The sequence below is a fragment of the Oncorhynchus mykiss genome, chromosome 17, assembly GCF_013265735.2.
Source record: "Oncorhynchus mykiss isolate Arlee chromosome 17, USDA_OmykA_1.1, whole genome shotgun sequence".
Classification (NCBI taxonomy): Eukaryota; Metazoa; Chordata; class Actinopteri; order Salmoniformes; family Salmonidae; genus Oncorhynchus; species Oncorhynchus mykiss.
The window spans coordinates 81,007,325-81,017,498 of record NC_048581.1 but is presented as its reverse complement, the minus strand read 5'-3'; the positions used below and the strand labels follow the sequence as shown (position 1 = coordinate 81,017,498).

At 40.8% G+C, this 10,174-nt stretch overlaps 1 protein-coding gene across 2 annotated transcripts; it reads right to left on the bottom strand.

Annotated features, from left to right (window-relative positions):
* Positions 1–2,508: 2,508 nt before the first annotated feature.
* Positions 2,509–9,042, bottom strand: LOC110494687 (mitochondrial import inner membrane translocase subunit Tim17-A). 2 transcript variants are annotated; one of them, XM_021569975.2, is made up of 6 exons: positions 8,782–9,042; positions 7,114–7,213; positions 6,279–6,342; positions 6,032–6,160; positions 3,504–3,614; positions 2,509–3,372 (listed from the first exon to the last, which is right to left on the bottom strand). In XM_021569975.2, the coding sequence occupies exons 1-6, from the start codon at positions 8,805–8,807 to the stop codon at positions 3,299–3,301; spliced, it is 504 nt and encodes a 167-aa protein (XP_021425650.1). In that variant the 5' UTR covers positions 8,808–9,042; the 3' UTR covers positions 2,509–3,298. The 2 variants fall into 2 exon arrangements, with proteins under 2 accessions (XP_021425650.1, XP_021425651.1); XM_021569976.2 differs by lacking the exon at positions 8,782–9,042 and adding an exon at positions 7,899–7,958.
* Positions 9,043–10,174: the final 1,132 nt, after the last annotated feature.

Below are 10,174 nucleotides of genomic sequence, written 5' to 3'. Positions count from 1 at the left end.
CACATGAGTTAGTCTCCAACAACCCCTGGCAGTCAATTTTCACTGAGAAGAAAACTGTGAAACATGGACAACTCTTTCAGGATATCTAGTGTATACTGCCCTCTAGAGGGTGACATGTTTTAGGTTTTATGGTTTTATGCCTTGAGAGTTCTCCAGGCTGAGATAGCAGTCTCTTGAATAACATAAGCAACACAACACCAAAGCAAATGGTGTAAAAAATACATACTGAGGTTACCTAAGATCAAGTGGTATGGTGAGAGTATTGAAAACTTAGATGAAAAGCTATTGAGGATGATAGCGGACTATATTGCCACTCCTATTTGTCATATCTTTAATCTGAGTCCTGGAGGGAAGCAAAAGTAATTATGCTACCTAAGAATGGTTAAGCACCCTTTACTTTTGTTTGACCAGATACAATGCCATTTCACTGTAAACAAATTAACAACAGACTTTCAGCATGCTAATAAAGAAAGGGCACTCAACATGTACTGCACTGACACAAATGGCTGATGATTGGTTGAAAGAAATTGATAACAAGAAGATTGTGGGAGCTGTATTGTTAGATTTCAGTGAAGCCTTTGATATTATTGACCATAACCTGTTATTGAAAAAACATACAGTATGTGTTATTGCTTTTCAACCTCTGCCATATCATGGATTCAGAGCTATCGATCTAATAGGACATAGTTTTCTTTAATGGAAGCTTCTCTAATGTTAAACATGTCAAGTGTGGTGTACTGCAGGAGAGCTCTCTTGGCCCTCGAATGTTCTCTATTTTTACTAATGACCCACCACTAGCCTTAAGTAAAGCCCGTATGTCTATGGATGCTGATGATTCAATATTGTACACGTCAGCAACCACAGCTAGCGAAATCACTGCAAACCTAAACAAAGAGTTGCAGTCAGTCCCTGGGTGGCCAGTAATAAACTGGTCCTGGACATCTCTTAAACACTGTATTTGGTACAAAACATTCCCTAAGTTCGAGACCTCATCTGAATCTCATAATGAATAATGTGACTGTTGAGCAAGTTGAGGAGACTAAATTACTTGGTGTTACCTAGGAATGTAAACTGTCATGGTCAAAACATATTGGTTGTAAAGATGGAGAGAAGTCTGTCCTTGATAAAGAGATGCTTTGCTTTTTTGACACCACACACCACAAATCAAGTTTTGCAGGCTCTAGTTTGATCTTATCTTGATTATTGCCTAGTCATATGGTTAGGTGCTGCAAAGAAAGACCTAGCAAACTGTTGCTGGCCTAGAACAGAGCAGCATGTATTGGTCTTCATTGTAATCAGAAGGCCAATATCAATACTATGCATGCCAATCTTTCTTGGCTAAAAGTAGAGGCCGACTGCGTCGCTTCTTGTTTTTCTAAGAAACAATGTGTTGAAAATTCCAAATAGTTTGCAGTCAACTTACAACACTGACACACACCTACCCCACAAGACATGCCACCAGGGTTCTTTACAGTCCACAAATCTCAAACAAATTCAAGGAAACGTACAGTATCATAGAGCCATGATTGCATGGAACTCCCATCTCAGATTGCTCAAGTGAACGGCAAACCTGGCTTTCAAAAACAGATAAAGCAACACCTCACGGCACAACGCAATCCCCTATTTGACCTAAATATTTTGTGTATATGTGTGTATTGACATATATACTGAGTGTACAAAACATTATGTACACCTTCCTAGTATTGCCCTCAGAACCGACTCAATTCATGAAGGCATGGACTCTACAAGGTGTCGAAAGCATTCCACAGGGATGCTGGCCCATGTTGACTCCAATGCTTCCCACAATTATGTCAAGTCAGCTGGATGTCCTTTGGGTGGTGGACCATTCTTGATACACAAGGGAAACTGTTGAGCATGAAAAACCCAGCAACGTTGCAGTTCTTGACACAAACCAGTCCGCCTGGCACTTACTATCATACCCGTCGAAAGGCACATAAATCGATTGTCGATCACCCTCTGAATGGCACGCATACACAATCCATGTCACAAATAGAGCAACAGCGTAGCCTAGTGGTTAGAGCACTGGATTAGTAACCAAAAGGTTGCAATTTCAAATCCCTGAGCTGACAAGGTACAAATCTGTTGTTCTGCCCCTGAACAAGGCAGTTAAGCCACTGTTTCTAGGCCATCATTGAAAATAAGAATTTGTTCTTAACTGACTTGCCAAGTCAAATAAAGGTTAAACATTTTTGTCAAGGCTTAAAAATCCTTCTTTAACCTGTCTCCTCCCCTTCATCACTGATTGAAGTGACATCAATAAGGGATCATAGCTTTCACCTGGTCAGTCTCATAGCAGATGTCTAATCATTTGTGCACTCAGTGTATACTGTATGTAACTGAGCCTAGACACTACTGAATATAAAAGACGGCCTAGAATAGGTCTTTAGTTATATTTTTTGTTTTTATGTCACGTTTCATGATTTGTACGGACCCCAAAGTTGAAGTTGCACTCTGATAATTTGAAGATTAAATAAAAGCTACAAAATATTGTATTTTACCAATTTTATTCTTGTGTAATTCAATCTGTCATACAGATACGTTGCATCAACCCCTTGCATTGAGTAACTAGTGAGGTTTGTCCTGTTCATCATCCTTCTGTCTCAAACATCATTTGCCAGCAGTAATTTGTGCCTCTTGGTGTAAATTTATAAAAGCATATAATTATCAACTACAACAACAAAAAAGTCACTATAAAACCTAAGATTTCAGGAACAGCATAATGAATTGATTGCCTTTTATACCATTCAATAAAAGCAATTCATAAAATGCCCACTTACATTTTAAATTTACAAAATGGCGAGCACAAGCACAGGATATGATGAACAACAAGGCAAATAAACAAAACATATCAAATGCATGCAGGAAAGCCTATATATACACACATACGAAAAACATTATACAAGTTTGGAAGGGTCCATCTTTGAGTTGATATTGACATAGCCATGGCAGTGCCCTTGGCTCAACATCAGCTCCAGTGTCTGGCACACTTGCAGGGTAGGGTATTACATGCATGTAAGATTGTACAAACCAAACTTTTCCCTCGTCTCCAGTTCAGATATTTTAACCAATGTAGGGTGAACTACGCACAACTGTCAAGACGGAGGATGGTGAAAGGCAAATCTGTACATGGCTCCGGGGGAAGAAAGTGTGAATTTGCCCTTTAGTTCTGACCCAGTCCATAATGTTAGGTGCAATTGCCTATTGTGTAGTATTTGTCCTCCATTTCCCCAGTGTAACTTCAGCAAGGAATTCAAAAAGGCCTAGAGACTGAGACCTCTCACTGGTACTGTCTGTAGTCTCCTCCAAAGGAAGGGGCAGGCATGGGGGCTGGCTCCTCAGCAAACTGGGGACCTGTATAAAGAGGAGAAGAGGTGAGATCAGGGATAATCTATTGAAAAGACAACTGGGCAGTCATTTGAATTCTCTATAAGCCTTCATTGCAGCCCTGAGAATCATCTATAGCATAGCTCAGTGACACTCACCAGTTGGGAACTGTGATGAAGCAAATCTAGTAAGCAGGATCCCAGCACCCTCTATCAACGCCAACAGTATACCTCCCATTGCTGCAGAGCCCACCATTGCCACAGGTCCATCTGAAGAGAACAGTAGAGAAATCAGAAAAACAGACTAGCCTTGACAGTAAACCAAAACACAACATTTACAGTGCACTGTGAAAGTAAATCTGACCCTGTTCCCCTTTTCCACATTTTTTACATTACAGCCTGATTCTAAAATTGATTAAATCTTTTTCTTCCTCTTATCAATCTACACACAATACTCCATAATGACAAAGTGAATGTTTGCAAATGTATTAAAAACATAAGTATTCAGACCATTTGCTATGAGACTTGAAATAGAGCTCTGGAGCATCCCATTTCCATTGATGATCCTTGAGATGTTGCTACAACTTGATTGGACATGATTTGGAAAGGCACACACCGGTCTATATAAGATCCCACAGTTGACAGTGAGGTCGAAGGAATTGTCAGCAGAGCTCCGAGACAGGATTGTGTCGAGGCTCAGATCTGGGGAAGGGTACCAAAAAATGTCTGCAGCATTGAAGGATCCCAAGAACACAGTGGCCTGCATCATTCTTAAATGGAAGAAGTTTGGAACCACCAAGACGCTTCCTAGAGCTGGCCGCCCACCCAAAGTGAGCAACTGGGGGAGAAGGGCCTTGGTCAGGGAGGTGACCAAGAACCTGATGGTCAATGACAGCACCCCAGAGTTCCTCTGTGGAGATGGGAGAACCTTCCAGAAGGACAACCATCTCTGCAGCACTCCACCAATCAGGCATTTATGGTAGAGTGGCCAGACAGAAGCCACTCCTCAGTAAAAGGCACGACAGCCCGTTTGGAGTTTGCCAAAAGGTACCTAAAGGACTCTCAGACCATGAGAAACCAGATTCTCTGGTCTGATGAAACCAAGATTGAACTCTTTGGCATGAATGCCAAGTGTCACGTCTGTAGAAAACCTGGCACCATCCCTACGTTGAAGCATGGTGGTAGCAGCATCATGCTGTGGGGATGTTTTTCAGAGGCAGGGACTGGGAGACTAGTCAGGATCGAGGGAAAGATGAACGGAGCAAAGTACAGAGAGATCCTTAATGAAACCTGCCCCAGAGCGTTCAGGACCTGACTGGGGTGAAGGTTCTCCTTCCAACAGGACAAAGACCCTAAGCACACAGCCAAGACAATGCAGGAGTGGCTTCGGAACAAGTCTTTGAATGTTCTTGAATGGCCCAGCCAGAACCCAGACTCGAACCTGATCGAACATCTCTGGAGACCTGAAAATAGCTGTGCAGTGACGCTCCCCATCCAACCTGACAGAGCTTGAGAGGATCTCCAGAGAAGAATGGGAGAAACTTCCCAAATACAGGTGTGCCAAGCTTGTAGCATCATTCCCAAGAAGACTCGGGGCTGCAATCGCTGCCAAAGGTGCTTCATAGTACTGAGTAAAAGGTCTGAATACTTATGTAAATGTCATTTTTTTTAAATTAGCATAATTTCCCCAAAACCTGTTTTTGCTTCGTTGTTATAGGGTATTGAGTGTAGATTGATGAGGGGAAAAAAATATTATAAAATGTATTAACAAGGCTGTAATGTAACAATCAAGGAGCCCGAATACTTTCTGAATGCACATTGAGTGAAAAAACACTATGCCTACACAAATGTTCAGAATTTAAATGCACATATTGTGGGTAGTGGGTATTTTTTAGAGGGGAATAAGCATGGGAAAATACATAGCTCTGTTAAACAAGGAACAAACGGTGCAAATGTTCTTATAAGATACCGTACGAGGGCGTTTTGTTTAGAGTATGATGTGGGATGGAGAAAAATATGAAGGTCCTTCACAGCAATGCTGTCGCTTGTGGACTTGAAATGACAATTACTAACCAAATGAGTCCCACCATTACGCCGGCGTAAGTCTGTGTGATTAACGGCAGCTGAGCTAGAGCAGTGTTTGTGAGACAAGGGCGGATCCCAAAGCCGGGCCTTTTTTAGAAACATTTCTGTAGAGTCTGAATGTTTTGAACCACAAACTATTAAAATCTATCTATGAAAAGAAGAGACATGCTTTGCTCTATGACGCTACACAAGAGTCATTAGAAGGGGTTCATCCACATAAAATATCATATTAGTGTCTATAATACTGTAAAAAACTCAGTTGCCGTCACAAACTCCTACAATTTGTCACTGACTAGTTGGATATTAATTTCCCAGTGAGCAAACAATTTCTGTACTTAAAGCATTCATATAAATTCATTTTTATCAGGCTTTTGCTTTGACCTTGTTTTATTATTGACACTTGTTAGTAAAACTCATGAATGCAATTATTTATGTAAAATTGTTTTGTGTTCTACTTGTAGCTCTGGTTGTCCTATAAAGAAAATGGTAAAACACTTAATTGGGAGTCTAAATATAAGGGCTGGACATGCAGATAAATGTAAGTCAGATTAAAGTGATTTTTGCTGGGGTCTTGGGACTGATAGGGTTAAATTATCACTCACTTCTTGCTGCGAGGATAGCTCCAGTCATGGCCCCGCTTGTGATGGAGTTCCAGGGGTCCTCTTTCTCCCTTACCTTTACCAACCCACAGTCAATCATGGAGAAGAGTCCTCCCCATACTGCAAAGCTACCTACAATAAAAACAGAATCCACACGGTTTCAGACAGAGAAAGCAACAATGCATTACACTCAGAGAATAAAATAAGGACCAAATATGGCAAACACTTTTCAATTTGAATGTGCACTCACCCCCCAACTGTGGGGCTCTGGTTTTGATGGCAGTCATGCTACCTTTCAATCGGTGGCTCATCCCCTGAGAACAGAAAGAAGATGCATCAAAACTTCTCATTTGTCACACCTCACTTAACCCATTTTCATGACTCCAATTTCATTCCATTGAACCATTAGAGGTCTCCATTAGCCATGTGTGGCAAATGACAGAAGGCAGCAAATAGAACTAACGTGCAATACCGTTTAGGGAAAATGTGGAACTTAACTCATAAGCGAGAAACAAAATGTCAAATACAAAAGGCACACTTACTGTAAGCAGTTTAGGAACGTTGCACCCGGCTTTATTTTAAGAAACACAGAAACGTGGAATGGAACAATGGAAATACGAACGCATGGTGAGAGGATGTGTCGTAGTGCAACAGCCGGGTGCAACTTTGCTAAACTGCGCAAAGTATGTATAACTTTTGTATTTGAAACATTCTTTCTCGCTTGTATGAAAGTTCCAAAGATTTCCAAACTGTAACTTTAGCAAGGATTAACAATGTTTCTAAATGTTAAAACAAAGCGTTGGGATTGTAGTTCACATGGATCCAGCTGTCCTCCAACACATCCATCACCTGAAAACCCAAGACGGGGAACGACTGTATACCATCTTGGGTTCTCCAGAGCCACACCTCACTATGCTCAACTCATTCAGCAAAGTGCTAAATTCTTTGTCAAACGAGGGCTGTAATTGACAGGCATTTTCACAAGTTAAAATGTAACTGTTCCTTCAAATTACAAAGGCTGCATCAAACATAGCTGTCAACTTTATTTTGCACATGGGTGAATTTATTTACATGGCTTTACATACTGAAGGTGAATTTCTGAAGCCCTTGACTGCCTGGAAGATCCCTCCTCCAATGGCCCCCATGGTGAAAGCACCTCCACAGTCATCCACAATTCTCCACGGACTGCAAAAACACAGTGTGTTCAATAAACACAGATAACCACACCACAGGTATCTAACAGTTTTTCCTCAGGGTCATGGGTGCATTTAACTTTGATGCAACCAAGATAGTTTTTACATTGTGCTGGAGTCCAGCACAGTGTAAAACTCAACAAAAAAAAGTAACTCTTGGATCGAAGCTAGGGTGCATTTAAAATGCATGAAAAACGTTTTAATTGCCACACTGGGTAGATACCGGTAGGCTAACCATAGATACATACTGCTTTACTCATCTCATATGTATATACTGTATTATATTCAGTCAAAACCACTCGACATTGCTCATCCTAATATTTAAATATTCTTAATTCCACTTTTACTTTTTAGATTTGTGTATTGTTAGATACTACTGCATGGTTGGAGTTAGGAACACAAGCATTTTTCTACACCCGCAATAACATCTGCTAAATGTGTATATGACCAATACATTTGATTTAGCTAATGTAGTTGCTTGAAACGTAGCTAAACTGTGCTAGCAGCACATAAACTACTAATAGCTAGCTAGCCCTTACTATTTCTAGCTAGCATATCACCTTTTTTCAGCTTTAACTAGGCAAGTCAGTTAAGAACAAATTCTTATTTACAATGACAGCCTACCGGGGAACAGTGGGTTAACTGCCTTGTTCAGGGGCAGAACGACATATTTTTACCTTGTCAGCTCGGGGATTCAATCCAGCAACCTTTCAGTTACTGGGCCAACGCTTTAACCACTAGGCTACCTTAGTGAGATAGCTAGTTAGATACTATACTTAATATTGTAATGAAACCGCCTTTCAAAGAGCGCGTCCTCGCGCTAGCTTGCGACTCTACGTGTTACAGGAACGCGCTCACCGGCGAAGCACGCGCACTGTCGTGGATGCAAGGTCCGATCACTTCTGACACCAATGTAATGAAACAGCGGGGAGCAGGTCTCGAACCCTCGACCTTCTAGCCCAGCGCGCTATCGACTGTGTCGCAAAAGCCTGCTCGAACGGCAGAGTCTATTTCCGCGCTTATAAACCCAGGGTCGTTACAATATGATATATTAATGTATTAGGTAGCTATGCTTTCTCATGTGGATGGAGCATGCAGACATTTCATCACACACTATGAAATGATTGAGCAACCACAATCCATAGTTAGCAGGCTAGTAACGTAGCAGGGCTAGCTAGTTACTTATGAACCGTGAACTTGGGAAATATCTAATCCGACTAATTGGTGGTGAAGTGTGGATCACACAATGTATGCGTGAAATTATACGATTTTAACGTCGTTACCACCAACAACGTTTAAACGCTCAACAAGGTCATTGAAGAGTGCTTCCCAACAACGAACATGGCTGGCTTGCTTGCTAGCTGCGTTAGCTAGATAACTAATTTAATTAACTAGCATCGTTAGCTTAGCTGAATATCTTCGGATTTGGGGTTTAAAATATTCGTTTTGATGAACGATATATTGATTGTATATTTTAACAGGTTATATATGTTAGGACACCATAATAACAAGACCGGTAAAGCTGTCTTGCACTTTAGCTAGCTAGCTACCAAGACTCACCACGGCTCCCGTGCGTATTCCTCCATTTTGTTATTTCAATGGTCCGCCAATCGTCACTAGTTACCAAAGCATCAAAGTCTCAAACCCCGCCCATTTCTACCATTTCTCTTCATAAAATGGGATTTTAACCCTAACCTTAACCTCACTACTAACCTTATGCCTAACCCTAACCTTAAATTAAAACCAAAAATAAATGTTTTACTATACAGCCACTTTTGACTTTGTGCTTGTTTCCCCTGATGTAACTGCCAACAACAACCGGAGAAACGACTACGTCATCACTAAATAAATAATGTAGCTATTGCATTATTACATTTTAATTTCATATTTTATCACAGAGTTTATAAACCCAGAAGCGCAACATCGCAAAACTTCCAGGTACGTTTGCGAAGCAGACTAAGCAGACCAGGCAGGGGTTTGAGAAGTCACTGGCCTGTTCCGAGACGGATAGCATCAAACCCGTGATGTATCATGAGTAAATTGTGACTGATATACAAATAATAATGAGTCGTTCTTTATGATGCAAGGTGATTTGTAGATCAGTCAGTCAGCAGTCGGCTGCAATGTCAAACAAGGCGAATCAGAGAATTGAAAAATGATTCCCAGTTGTTAATTTTCTTAAAATCTAAAAATGCACAACTAAGATTTGAGACAATATCTTACGTAGTTTAACATATTATTACTCCAATAACGCTCAGCGCAACAGTGCCCACAAAGCTCATCACAAAACTAAGGATCCTGGGACTTAGCACCTCCCTCCCTCTATAACTGGATCCTGGATTTCCTGACGGGCCGCCCCCAGGTGGTAAGAGTAGGCAACAACACGTCTGCCACATTGATCCTCAACACTGGGGCACATCAGGGGTGTGTACTTAGCCCCCTCCTGTACTCCCTGTACACCCACGACTGTGTGGCCAAACACGACTCCAAAACTATCATTAAGTTTGCTGACGACGCCTTGAAATGGAAATTGGATTCCTCCCTGCCAGTTGCAATGTGGCTATCGGAAGTTAATAGTTGTATCCCACTGGAGAAAAATCACTTACTGCTTGAGGAATAAGTTAAAGACATTTTACAGAATTTGGCAACATTTGATTGACTATATGGAGAATCTCCCCCCATATCACATTGATTGAATCTATATATAATCCTCACATAATGTTTCACACATAATGTATAATATGTAGCCTCATAATGTCTCATTATTTTTTATTGTATGTTTGTATATACAATTATCTTTTTTTTTTGTTACGCTCGTCTGTTACTGTCACTTTGTCCTATCGTTGTCTAATATCTTTTCACTTTTGTTTTGAATGTTCTTAATTGAAAAATGCAAAAAGAAAATATTACAAATAAAAAAATAAAAAGTTTGCTGACAACACAACAGTAGGCC

What these genes read in the sequence shown, in the direction of transcription:
- LOC110494687 (XM_021569975.2), bottom strand. Translation starts at nt 8,807, where the DNA reads ATGGAGGAATACGCACGGGAGCCGTG. An exon ending in GAATACGCACGGGAGCCGTG is followed by an intron (nt 7,214 to 8,781) that starts GTGAGTCTTGGT and finishes GTGTTTTTGCAG; the next exon opens with TCCGTGGAGAATTGTGGATG. An exon ending in TTCATCACAGTTCCCAACTG is followed by an intron (nt 3,373 to 3,503) that starts GTGAGTGTCACT and finishes CTCTTTATACAG; the next exon opens with GTCCCCAGTTTGCTGAGGAG.